Below are 14,316 nucleotides of genomic sequence, written 5' to 3'. Positions count from 1 at the left end.
AATGTCCGAATTTCAAAAAATTGTAAAAATCAGAACAAAACTCCTCTCTCCAAGACTGAGATTTTATAATCAACAGTGTCATAGTCCATCCAGGTCCCTCAAGCTTCAGCTGCTTGAGGATTTTGAGGAATTTCTGAAGCCTAGGCATAAACCCGAGCACTTTCATATGACACATCAAATATGACACTCTTATCTGGTTTAAGCTGGGGGTGAACATGTTTGCATCCTCTCTATGCAAATAAGGCTGTAACTGCTGTTTTGTGCTACAGTGATAGTATTAAATCGTATTTGACTAATTAAAAAACTAATAAAATCAGCTGAGTCAGTGGCAGGGGGCTGAGTACAGACAAAATCTGCATGTAGTTGAAAAAGAAAAACATGGAGATGCTTTTAGAAAACTTCATTTCAAACTATCAACACATCTACTCAGTACATTAAACATGCAAGTGAGAGAAATAACTCTTCCTTCCCTATTCCCTGATGACTAGACAACACAACTCTGGATTCCATGTGTAACTGAGTAGTAGAGAAGTAAAATACATTTTAATGTTTAAAAAAGAAAACCTTAAAGTTTAAATCACATAATCCCAAATATGTCTCTTAATTCCACTGACTTCAATCAAGCAACTGAATGCACAGGACCTCTCAAGTCTAGTAAAATCAGGTAAAGAATCCTGCTAGTGAGTTTCCATGAAAAAAGGATCTTATGCATTGAAAGGTCATACATTCAATTCTAAGAGAATATTAGATTGTCAGCTCTCTATCTCATGGCGAATATTGAAGCATCTGCAAAATTCAAATAGAAGATCAATTCTCAATGTATGCACAGCATACAAATTTCAAGAACTTTAACACATAAAGTCGAAAGGGGCTTTTAAAGTTTTAAAGTCAACATTTCAAGTTATTTAGGACTACCAAAACTATTCCTGTGCCTTCCCTCCAAAACCACAGACCGACAATGTGTGGAACAAAATCTTGTCACTCACAACTGTTAACAAGAGGCGAAAAAGAAATTTCATTAAATATCATATTCGTGTGTACATGCAAATTCTATTTGGGTGATCAAGTCATCTTGGACAACAACATATTGGCAGGCATCATACATTTAAGCTCCACTAAAATCATAAGAGCATTAATGTGCTCCTGGAGGATTTCACATAAAGCTGACAATTTCTGCTTCCACCAGAAATGCTTATTTAGTAAACCCTGGACTGTACTTCAAGCTATCGTTTTGAAAAAGAAAACAACTTGTCTGCACATCAAAGCACTGTTCTGTCCTGGTTGTCTAGCAGGGACTCTTGGTTTTTGCACTTCTGAGTTCGGAGGTTTTAGCAGCCCAAAAAAATAAATAAATAAATAACCAAACGCCATCTGCCCCAAACCGCAACAAGACCCCACCGGGGCGGGCAGGACACGCACAAGCACCGACATCTGCAGCCAGAAGCGGCGCGCGCGCACACACACACACACACACACACACACACACACACACACACACACACTCTTCAGACACACAAAGCAAATAACATTTGAATATTCTTGCCAAATGAGATTACGTTTTTGTGTACCTCCCTCTCACACACGCACAAACCCACACATTACACAGCAAATATTGCTCACAGAACAGAACAAAGATCCTTTGTTACTGTTCCATAAGGTTTTGCAACATCCCCTTTGTCTAAAACTGAATTAATAGTATTGCTGGAGCCCTGATGATCTAAACACACAAAGCTTGCAGAAACAGAATATAGATTTCTTTTAGAGCAACTGATAACATTAGAAAATACAGACATGCTTTTGAGAACAGAAGCCCCAGTTTGCAAGCATCTTTATTCAGCAAATTTAAAAAAAGGAGGAAATATTGCAGCCATTCAAATGCAGACACTCTGAAAAAACACAATTGGAGCTTAAGGCTTATCACACCCAGCTGTGTTTTAACAGAATCTCTTATGGTTACCTTCCCCCTAAATAAAAGTGCTAATACCAATACAATTAAAAAGCCAGCTTAAATAAAAACAAGTGAAAAAATCTCCAAAAACCAGCAAGTTGTCTCCCTGCTTTAGAAGAATGTCAGCATGAATGAAGGAAACATGCTAAAAGAAAAAAAAAAGGCATCTTCACGATTAGAACTGAGCAAAGTAACATAGTAAAAGGGATCTTCCTCTAATGAGGAGCCTCTATAGCATCCTCTCTTGACAGGCTGCCCTGACACATATTTATTTTACAGGGCTCAACAGCATCCCTCTGCTGACAAGACATTCTCCTACCTGAAGCTTCATTTTCCAGCATGAATGCATGAGTGTTTCCTCAGTGTGGCTTTCCCTGGTTGCATGACTCCTGTTATCCAGACTAAAGAGGCAGAGCTGTGTGTGAGCAGAGCTGCTGCCTGTCCTACATTTGGCTGCAGATGAAGAGAAAGAGTTGGTGCAGTACTTGCCTGGGCTTGTTTAAGTCCCCTAAATATAAATACTAGTGTAGCTCAAACTAGACTAACTACTTCCTCCAGCTGATTCCAGTGAAAAGAGCTTGTGATGAATAATGCATGAGAGTTCCTATGAACACGCTCCATTCCTTGCGGCAGCTGATGTCCACCTCTCCCCGCTTCCTGAAAGCAATCCCTAGCAATTTTTGTGCTATGAAGCATAAAAATTCTCCAAATGTCCAAAGAACAAGGAGGATCACACTCCCAGATCCATTTTCTTTCCTCATTAGTCAAACCAATAGAGCTAGTGATTTTCTTTTTCTTTCTCTCTCCTTTTTCTTTTTAAATAAAAATGTATGCAGCTAGAAGTCAAAGAAAGCTCGATAAGCACAGAACCATATCTATGGGACTACACAACACTAGTAAATTCAGTTGCTTAACAATTAATTGTTCTTAAGGGCTGTGATGCAAGAGAAGCTGTATAAAGATGAACACTGAAGACACAGAAAGAATGTGACAGACCAGAAAATAATACAGCATAAAGAAGGTGGAAAAAAATCTTACTGCAGCTGGCAAGTTCAGTTGACTGTTTACAGAGAAAAATATTGTTCAGGAGAACTTAGCGGGTGGATCATTACGGGGGATAAATTCACATGCTGCTTCTCTTAAGCAATAAATTCTGCGATGTCAGTACAACTTTTCAACCTAACTACAAAAATCACTTACTTTCAGGTATTCTTCCCAAGAGTGAATGAACACAGGACTAATTTGCAAGTAATTTATTTTCAAGTGCAATTACTGCAATAGGCAAATGTCAATACATGTCACTTATGGATTCAGGTCTATTTCTCAGAATTGTTTTGCTTTTTGTTGTTAGATATACATCAAGTTATTTGGCATCTCTGTATCAGTTACCTGCTGCAATCCAATTGACACTGCCATCCAAGCACAACCGACAAGGCTCTCAAAAGCCATTAGTTTCCCGTAAAGGAAATGTGGCTTGTCAGTCTCATCTCCTGAGCAACAAGAGTTAGGACCAGAGGAAATGGCCTCAAATTGCACCGCAGAAGGTTTAGATTGGCTATTAGGAAAAATTTCTTCACCAAAAGGGTTGTCCAGGTTGGAACAGGCTGCCCAGGGATTGAGTTCCCATCCCTGGAAGTATTTAAAAGATCCAGTTGTGGTGCTTACGGTTTAGTGGTAGACTTGGCAGGGTTAGGTGAATGGCTAGACTCAATGATACTAAGGTCTTTTCCAACCTAAATGATTCTATGATTTACAGTGTGAGAGGTCATGCAGCTTCCTAAATCCTGAACTGTGACTTCAGTTTGACATAACTTAACTCTGCAGACATCTCTGAAATCACATTTCTCAGGTCACATCAAAACTCAAGAGACAGCTCCTGCTTTCTATCTCTGATTCATACAGAAGATGAGAGATAAAAGGTGAAGATACCAGAGAGATCAAAGAGAAAGAGATATTAAACATACTGTATTAGCATATATCTAATGCTCAGTTATGACTGGTTGCTCCTTTGCAAGGACTTCTCCTTCACGTTTGCTAAAGGGTGATCCTCCTCCAAGGATCAAAGCTAACCTTAGGATAAATTAGGATAATTAGATAAAATTATCCAGACAGTTGCATTTATTGTCATGCTTTCCCTGTGATACCCTTTGACCTTGGGAATGTGATACACACAACACAAAGCAGAGAAGAGGATTTCCTTTCCCATCAACTGCACCCTTTTTCCAGACCAACTCCATCTTTTCACCCTCATCAGTTCCTTGTCACATCCACTTTTAAACTGAGATTTTCAGATAAATGCACCACAGTCAAAATTCAGTTTTACCGCAAAGTTACATGGTATGAATCTGGTGGCAAGAATCACTCTGTACTTACTGTGTTTCTCATATTCTCTCTCTCACTCAAGGTCAAGGACAATAACCTGAGCTACAGAGACTTCTAGTCTCATCCAACACAGCTGGTACCATATCCTGTGTACTCTGAATATCTCAGTGTTTCTCCCTCACCCACCGAATGCTCCTTTTAAAAAAGAAAAACTCCAATGCAAAATCAAATTCACACAAGCATTATCAGAGCCATAACAAAGCCTACGGAAATACTTCACTTATCAATATCCTGTGAATAAACCTCAAGGAGGTGAAGGTCCTTAACATTTAAAAAATTAGGCCTTAATGTCTTCCTTCAGGCACCTCCATCCTGATTTTAAAAATGGGAACCAAGAAGCTTCCAGAAAATTAGCAGGGCTGCCCACAGTGAGAAGGCAGGGGCTCTGCATAAATTCAGCCTTGTACACCATGAACTCCAAGGTAAGCAATCAGGCTGAACATGACAGATGCAGGAGAACTACTTTACAGGGAGAGCTTCTGTTTCTGCAAAGGAAGCCAAAACAACTGAACCTTGTTAGAGGATGCATACTCATAGGGCACACTCAGATTTTGCAGTAGGAACAAACGCAACACATAACAGTTTTGAAACAAGGTATGTTCATTTATATACAATTGACCTTACTTCAGAAACCCCAGGAAACAGTAAATAATAAGCGGCAAGATTAGCTCTCTTAATGGCAGGATTCAAAATTCATATCAGTATTTTCATACCAGATGAGCTTCAGTTAAACAACAGAATACTCCTCCCTCTCAGTGTCATCCTTGCCAGCTCTTGTGCACCCTGAGAGTGGTGCAGGGTTTTCATCCATACCAGGCTACTGCAAACAAGCACTTTGCAAACAAAATTTCTGCCTTAGCTCAACTTGGGCTGCCATGGAGTCCCCAGATGGTTTCTTTTATATGTGGAAGATAGTGCTGAATTCTGAGATTTTTTTCCTTCCAGAGGCTATAACTCTGAGGCTAATGGAGATGAATCGCTGGAGGGGAATAATATGGCACAGACAAACATTTCTAAGGTTTTATATACAGGGAAGTATGTTATCTAAGCTCAGTTAAAAATTTCACATAGCCCTTTGGATATTTACCCCCTTCCTCTTAGTACTTCAGGAGGTTGAGTCAAAGGTTATGAAGGTTGGTTTCTAAATTCAATGGGTGTATTACTACCATTACAAAGAATTATGCAAACACTGCAAGTTGGAAGAGAAATCCAGTTTAATTACACTCTGCATCAGTGTTACGCCAATGAACTCTCAGCAGAACTATGTGTGCACGTGGCCCAGGGTACTACCCCCGTGACACCAGGTGTTATGAGTAAGTTTCTGGGAGAAGCAAACCAGAAAACAAACAGATGAGCATGACAATAATTAAACACATTTTATTATTTCAGATCGTTTCTCAGACCATTCTCTCCATTGCATATTCAACTTAAAACATAACAAGAGAGAATTAAAGCCTATCTGCCTTCTAAAAAGGGTGCTTCACAAGGATTTAACTAAAAAAAAAAAATAGTGTTTTCCTAACTTTTTAAAGAATGATGAGCTCAATTGCTTTTTGAATCCATCCATTCATTTGAAATAATGGGATTTGCAATAAAAAACTGCTTGTCCACTTAAAAACACCTACTCATATATAGATCCTCCAATTTCTGTGTATCATAGCATCAGAAAATAACCCCACATTGGAAATGTGGATATTAAAAGTCTAAAGCCACGAGGCAAACAACTCTGAAGTGACTTGAGTTCACAGATTTTTTAAAGGGATATGTGACATTTGACTGTTTCACAGTTAACATAATCTTCAGTCTTGCATCCCCAAAATAAAGCAATTTGCTGCTTGGGTGTTTTTCCCCCTCAAATATTGAATATTTGAATATTTAATAAAATACTGCAATTTAACCAATCTATTAAATCTTATGTTTGTGAAGCTAAAAGGAGCAGTTTAAAAATTAAAGGCATTCAGCTGAATAGTTTTATATTTCATTTAAAATGAGCAGCATTCTGTAGCATTCTCCTGCATGCCTGAACAATCCTGTTGCCACTGTGAAAGGAAGAGATGCAGGAGAGGGTTCAACATGGCAGGAATGGTGCTTAACAAAACCATCTTTCATTCATGTCCACTTACTAGGTGAAAACTGAAATAGTGTGTGTGGAGTCAATTCATAGACACATCATTTCATTACATGCTTCTGCTAGGGGCCAAGCTGAATCATTTTGGTTAAGTATTTAGCTACTGGCTGGCCAGTTAATTTTACAGTCAAATTTTGTACAGTCTATTTAGTTTCTCCCATTTCTAAATAACTGCAACCTCCCGGGGAAATTCTCTAGTAGACCATCTGCTCGTTTCCTACAAATCCTCCTTTCAGACCTTACGCAAATTTCTGAGCTGCCACTCAGAACTTCTTTGATGTCTGGGTGAACAAAACCCCAACTATTCTGAACTAAAACCTGCAGTACAAATAGATTAGTTAACCCCTGATCAGTAAAATAACAACAGCAACGAGGCTCGTTTCTCTGCAGCGCATCTCAAGCTACAGATACACTCTCAGTGGGATGAGCACTTAACGGTCCTTCCCTGGTCACAGGATGGTCACAAGCCAGGGACAATTTACTTCACAATTTTAGCTTGTTATTCTCTTTGAAGTTTCTGCATGTCCAAGCATCTTGTTTGCAACCATCTCAGTTGGTGTGCCCTGGGAACAGCCGATAGACGTTTCCCAGGTCTAAGCCCAAAGGAAGGTTGAGGGAAAGAAGAACCAATTTGAATAGCAAAAGTGTAATGGGGAAAGATGGCATAAGGAGATGTCAAATACCAAGCAGTGTTTCCTATCTGTGAATTCACATAATCAGGCTTGTGCAAGCGCTGAACTGTTCTCTGGCTTGTGAAACGCTGCAGGCTGTGCAGATCCAATGACACAACAGACTTTTTCCAAACAAACAAGGTTGGAGGGAGTTTCAGCAATCAGGAACACACTGAATGAGCTAACGGACTTTGATCCAGCAGATGTTTCTCCGAGCCTATGTGAACTTCACAGTGGAAAAGAGAAGTGAAGATTTTATAATCTATTTTTAATGAAATTAGCACCAGTATCCAAATTCTGCACCAAGTGTTAACAAACACCACATAACCCATGCTTTAGAGAACAGGCAAAAAGCAGTACTTGTGGGTAGGAGCTCACACAGTTGATGCCTGTGTCTAATTCAAATACTTGTCGTGGAACAGTCAATCCACAATGATGCAATGCAATATAAAGGTGCTTACCCAAGTCACTAATGCACCTATAAAACAAGAGTGGGGTATAACAATACGGCCTGAAGAATTTTTCCAAAAAGCATTAGAGGAATGATTGCAGAAAAAACCAAAATCCATCAACAACCCAAATCCACAGAAACCAATTCAGACTGTTGAAAATTGGGTGACTAAATAAGAAACGAAATGGCCACGCAACTAAGGGGCATATGGAGCTTTGCAATGTTTTTATTTCCCCTCACATCTACGTTTTTGGCTCTTTGTTTTGCTTTCTGGTCTCAGAAAATAGAGCTGAGTTCAGAATAGCAGATTGCATACTAGTTTTTCCCAAAGAAAACTGCACAGGCAGAAACTAGTTAAGACACTTTCATAAACATTTGAGAAATCTAAGAGAAAAAAAGCAAAAAACAGAACTTTGTTATAAAGAGGAACTGTAAGAGCTTCCTCAGAAGTCTATCCAAAAAAACAACCCCAAAACAACCAACCAAATAAAGAAAAAAACCCCAACCCCCAAAAAACCAAAAAGCAACACATCGGATTCAAAACTCACAACAGCTAAAACCCACCTAAATACTGTGCAGAATTCACCAGAAGGGATGCAATGGCATAGAGTCAGGGGGGTGCATTAAACACCCCCAAAATTCTGGTTATAAACCAGAACTACAAATTTAGTTATTTCTGTCCTAATGGCTGCACTGAAAAACAGCAGGGCTACAAAAATGGGTTGATCTCATCTGCCTTCCTTCACTCTGCAGTCCAGAGACTTGGGTGTGCCTCAGTTAGGTTTATTACAGGTAGCCAGACAGAAGTCAGTGTTAAAGAAGGTCTTTAACAATCTACTTCTTGTGTTCCAGTTGGGTACCCCCACATCGTTCCTGGGAACAGATGGCATGGGAGCACCAGAGCCTGCCACTGAGTTGCCAGTGGCGGATGTGTGAGCAGTGAGACCACAGAGGACATTTTCTCGAAGAGGATAAACCATGGGAATATATGTCAGAAGGTGCCAGAGAAAAGACACCTTGGTTTTACTGAATGAGGTGCTGGGGGACAGCACTTTTAAGGTAGTTCCCTTAAATGAGTAGCAGTAGCACCAGCAGCAGAGAGAGGTCAAAGAGAAGCTTTTAAGGAATTGCTGGGCTCTAGTAGTTATTATTTATCTGCTAGATGCTTTACAGGTGGGCTTGTGTTGCAAAGGTCTGACTGAAACTAATCAACCTGCTAAAACATTTAGACCCAGATATCAGAAGTCCTGAAAGCAAATATTTGGATCTGGAGATGATGTCTAGCACAATCTATACCTGTCCCCAGTCTCTCCTGGGGGCACTGTGGCAGTTTGGAGACAGAGCAGCAGGGCTGGGCAGAGGCTAAAACTAGGAACGCTTTCAGGAGATAAGCAGCTGCCACCAGTCGTACTCAGTATGAGATTGGGTGAACTGGGGGGAGTTCAAAATGCTCATAAATCTAGGAACAACAGCAGTGCTCTCTGTTTTATCTACATCCAAAAAGAAACAGAGGTTTACAGATGATAAGGAGGAAAAAAGAACAGAACGAAACAGCATGTAGTGAACACAATACAACTGGAACTGAAGCTCTGAAGGGACAACACAGCTTAGCCACACAGGTTGTCTCTCTCTCCCTAGCTGCATTCATGGAAAAGGCTGGGTTTCCCATGGAAACTGCAAGCTGCTATACTTCAGTCAGTTCATTCTAGTAATCATTTTTAAAAAGCATCTTTCAGAACGGCATTATTTATTCAGGCTCCAAAACACAGAGAACAAACACTGTAAATGTGAGCCCTCATACCAGGGTGTGTTACCCACTCCTGAAATTCTCCCTACTAACTCTTGCAGAAGAAACATCCCTCACAGCAGCTGTGCTCTGGATTCAACTGCGAAAAAGTGGTGTCTTGCTGCAATCATGCTCACCCCATTTTTTGGGTGGGGCTTTTTTGCCAGTCTATTGTCTCCTGTTAACATTTCCCTGGTAGTCTGTTTTAGCTCACTAAAACTCCCACCTTTACTATGTCTGATATAGTGGAGTGTTTCCCTTTATTTCTTTTCCCAAATATTTCTATCTAAAAATGGAACAAACGATAGCAATATAAAACACATTCCATGGTGAAGATCTGACTCCTGACAGATCTGATGTTGGCCTTGTCAACAGTGAATAAAAGATGTTACTGCTAGTTTCACAAGATCAGTGCTAAGCCAGGCATTAGTCAATATTTTCAATAATAATCTGGAAATTAATTTAAAACACATAGGAAAGCCTCTGACAGTTACATTTACAGGTGACACAAAGCTTAGCAGGCTGACCAGGCTCACAGACACTTCACAGATACTGAGCATCTGCAATGGACTTGGGGAAAAAAAAAATCACAGTACTAAAACTGTGTTTTATTTTCACCAAAGTGACACGGGTTGTAACTGCAAGTTACACAGGTTTCAGCTTATAAAGCAGGAGTACAGTAAAGGATTAGATTTAGAACTTTCACTGCAGTGAAGTGACAATTGGAGGTGAGAACCTGAATGGGGATTGAGGACAGGATCAATGCCATTCACCCCTACATTACAGCTAACAGAGTTTTCAGTTTTCCCTCTGAACTGCCAAGGTACTGTGGGAGAACTGAGGAAGGACAACAGCTGGAAATCCACCCAGACCCTGCCAGTAAGAGAAGCACAGCTTGCCTTGTAATTAAGACATTTGCACCTCCAGTGTCCCAACCTTTCAATTCAAATAGGATGAGAGAGGCCTGAAAAGGATGTCTTTCCATCCCTCATTCCACCCTTCTGCATTTTCAAGGCTGAAGGAAACACCCTATTGGGAGAGATTCCAGAATTTTATCTGTAAGTTTATTTAAAAAGTGAATGACCTTGCTTGTTTGTAACACACTGATAGGTCCAAAAGCACAATTTAAGAGCCTGTTTCAATTAATCAAGGGTCACCAGCAACTAGCAGCTCAAGCCAGAAAAAAAAAATCAAAATTTAAAAAAACAAAAACAAAGTTACATGTGGTTTTCCATGCATTGTGATGGTGGCTGGCACGGAAACAAACCATCAAGTAAAACAGAAGCTTTACTCTTCACCTTCAAGTCAAGGCTGGAAGCTGAAGTGTCTTTTCCAAATACCATGAGTTATGGGTTCAATGCACATACAACGTAACACAGGTCATTACAAGTCAGATGTGGCAATCCCTGCTGGCCTTCAGCATCACAAACTTCAAAAGAGTCACTAAAATTAAACAAGCCATTTTCAACCAGACTGATAGGAAAGGGTTTTGGGGGGGGGAGGTGCTACTTTTTTAACTGCTGACTTCAGTTAGGAATCAAGACAATTGGCCCCTTATTACCAGTGTCTAGAAGTACTTTAATATATATATATATATATATATTTAGATAGGTACATTCTTGCATATTAAAAACATACAAAATAGCTGCTTTTTCTAAAACTTAAATCTGTATTCCAACATGCCTGTCCCGTTTCTGCATGAACTTCATCACTGTACAGTGATACCAATTTTTTTGCTTGGCAATTTGAAGCAATTGTAAGTCCAGTAGTGAAGGTTTTCTTATTGATGACAGAAAAGAACCAGCTCAGTTCTATTTCTAGCTGTAAGGGGAGAGAGTATCTTGTATGATATTAAGCACAAATTAACACTGGCAGTACCCAGTGGCCCTAATTTGCTAATGTTTCCCTTAAGTACCCTAGTGCTTCCCTTTTTACTGCTTAAAATAGCTATGGTTTAAAGTTTTACAGGTAATCAGTAGCTGTGCTTCCCTTTTCCCAAACATCCCAACCTTGGTGTCTGAAAACAGCAACATCCTATTTAGAGGTCACTTCCACATTTCTGCCTGTGGATTTTTCAGTAACTCCAGTATCTCTGGAGTACCTGATGCTCGTCAGAAGCCAAAGAGGAAGTCACACTCCAGTATTTCATGTGGAATGAAGCTGCTTAACTGTTGTTACATTAACCAGCTCAGAGAAATTAGGATGCAAAAATTAGCAAATGTTTCACTTTATTGCATACAAGCAATAAAAAGCATTATTTTTACCCAAATAATATGCCTTCAGCCACCTGAATAGCAGTAAACATATTTAAAGAGGACTGCAGGGCAAAAAAAGCTCAAACAACTCCTTCCCATTCCCTGGGATCAATCAAATGTTTTCACTGTTGTTATGCACAAAAACTGAAGCAAAAAAGTACGACACAAGCCACTTGCTGAGGCAAATGCACGTCGTTTCGACCTGAACAATCCAGAAATCACTTCCTCTTGCATTTACTGCTTGGGATGAATTACTAGAAATAGGCAGGCAGATGATAGCCAAGAAAAATTTTACAACTGACGTGGGGTTCGTGCATCTCGTCAGAGCTGACAAATATTTCCTGTTCTGCAATTTTCCATTCAGGAAAAGCTACTGATATGCATTACAAGGCTGTTCCTTGACCACTTTACAGGAAAAATAAGTCAATTGATTAGTTGATATTAGCCAAGAGCAGCCTCTACAACTTCAAACCATCTTTTTTAGGCTCCTCTCTCTAAATCCTAGGAAAAGAATAATCTCATTCTTCTTTTAAGAATTTGATGCTAATCCACGATTCTGATCCACATATTGTAGTGGGATTTAAATACAGTATAGGAAAAGAAAAGATAAGAAGAACAAAAAAAAATTTGTATACTTGTGCCTTTAATGGGCTGTATAGTAAAGTCTGGCATCAACACACACCGCAGAGGTGACAGGACACAACTGCTCTAGTGTGACATGTATCTCTGGAGAGCTGCAGAGGACTTACAGACATGCCTGCTTTTATCTACCCTGGAAGGACAGTATTGAACTATGGAACTACAGTTTTCCATTACAAGAAAGAGAGGTTAACATGCCACACACAGGGAAGCACAAATACAGCATAGGAGATGCTTCACAGCAACTCAAACTTGATAGTCACCTCTGAGATGAATCCTGGTACTGGCTGAAAAGCTATCCTGAAACAGCATGAAAATAAGAACAGACAGCATGGGATGCCATTCTTCTAACTCAATTATTGTCCCCCTCATGACAAAGTAAAGAAGAAAACCCTTGTTCAAAGAATAACCTGCCTTCTGCACATATGTGCAATATAACATGGGCAACCTTTTAATGTCCACTTTTCACTGCTCTCTAGAAACTAATCAATTAATTAAATGGCTAATATAAAACTCCACTAGCAGAAGATGATCTACTTTGTTGCAAAAGATTTCCATGACAAACATCAGTTCAAGGAATAAAGTCCATGCCTGACTATCAGTGTAGATGCTTCTACCACACACATGCTGCTCCTTTCCGCCCTCATTTCTTCACCAGCCTCATGAATCAGGTCTGCTTTAATCACACTTAGAGAATTACAGCCAACTAATCAACACCCTCAGCAACTGTGACCTCAGGTGTGCTGGGGTGTTGCTTATAATTATTCCAGGTTCTCACTTCCCTGTACCCTCAAGCCTCCTACATCTGTTGCTGAAATGGCTGCTAGACTGTCCTTGCTGGTTGAGGTCACCTCTCTCGATGTACTGTCACAGATGTGCATCATTCACAACTGAGCCCTCAACATCTTCCAGTTCACCACTGTAACTGTGAGACTATACATTTAAAAGTGCACCTGAACTAAGATGTCATCTCAAGGACTTCCTCCACCTCATCTGTTCTGCAAGTTTCCTATCCACCAATGTCACCCAGGGCTCTCTGTATGTTTGTCTGTGAATCTCGAGCCCGTTACACATACTAGTTAAAGTGAACAACTGATACAACTGCGTACACAAAGGAACTGAAGCGTGAAGTAGTTAAAGTGGTGAAAAAAATTCGACTTTTTAGATAAAAAGAGCCATAAATACTTCTATGTCTGTGAAACCTACAGCAGTGATTTTCCAAGGTGTAAGTAATTAAGAGAAGGAAAGACAATTATCCTTCAAGGCAGTAAGGCACAGTGGAAATCTGTGACTCCAAATCAAGCTTTGATATAGACCTCAGTAGGTTACACAAAAATTTAGATGTACATCCCATTTTATTACTTTAAGATGTCTGAAAAACTTAAGCATAAGACGCAAGCTTATTACTGAAAACATTATGTTAAAAATAAACCAAAAATTGTTTCCGTACTCATAGAATCTGAGCATATGAATATCTGTGCTAAATACACCCCCTTTCAGTTATGCTGACAGATGTATAATGTGTGTACAAAGCAGTTAGTGACATGGTCCCAGACTCTTGCCTCCAGGAACACCACAGATGCTTCACCCTTAAGGAACACGGTGGAAACATGCAGCATTCACTTAGCACAGGGTGAAGTGAAATGCTACAGACTTGAGAACAATCCTCTCTCTTACACAAACTGCCACCTGTAGCTAAGGTCCACAAGGAATCAGATGCAGTCCACATTCAAGCAAATGAAAAAATTATAAAAGGGTCACTTTTACTCATTTTCATCAACATCAAAGTAGCACTTTGAGAGAAGAGAAAATTGGGCTGTAAATAAACTTAAACCTCCAAACATAGGTGATTCTGCTCTTCCCTTTGTATTTGAAGGTGTCAAAATTCAGTTCTCAACTCCTAAAAAACGAAATTCTGAATTTCAGCCACTGACATAATGGAATACACATATGGGCTTGCTCAGTAATAAAAGTGTGCTTTGACTTGTAGTTGTCATGAAAAACTCTCCATAAGAAATTCCCTAAAACCGGAGCTATGTTCACTGCCAAACAGAAA

General features: G+C 39.7%; 1 protein-coding gene across 5 annotated transcripts in view; it reads right to left on the bottom strand.

Annotated features, from left to right (window-relative positions):
* MARCH8 (membrane associated ring-CH-type finger 8) overlaps positions 1-14,316 on the bottom strand; it is a 96,632-nt gene that overhangs the window by 51,627 nt on the left and 30,689 nt on the right. Inside the window, exon 3 of one of the 5 annotated variants that reach the window (XM_027672434.1) lies at positions 2,268-2,400. The exons of the other annotated variants lie outside the window; for them this stretch is intronic. Coding sequence (XP_027528235.1) covers positions 2,268-2,400 — 133 coding nt within the window. The remainder of the gene's footprint in view (positions 1-2,267; positions 2,401-14,316) is intronic. 5 annotated transcript variants of the gene reach the window in all.

This window comes from Neopelma chrysocephalum, unplaced genomic scaffold (assembly GCF_003984885.1).
Source record: "Neopelma chrysocephalum unplaced genomic scaffold, ASM398488v2 Primary Assembly neopelma1_97390, whole genome shotgun sequence".
NCBI classification, from domain to species: Eukaryota; Metazoa; Chordata; class Aves; order Passeriformes; family Pipridae; genus Neopelma; species Neopelma chrysocephalum.
The sequence above is the reverse complement of the archived record's forward strand: the minus strand, read 5'-3'. Positions and strand labels throughout refer to the sequence as shown.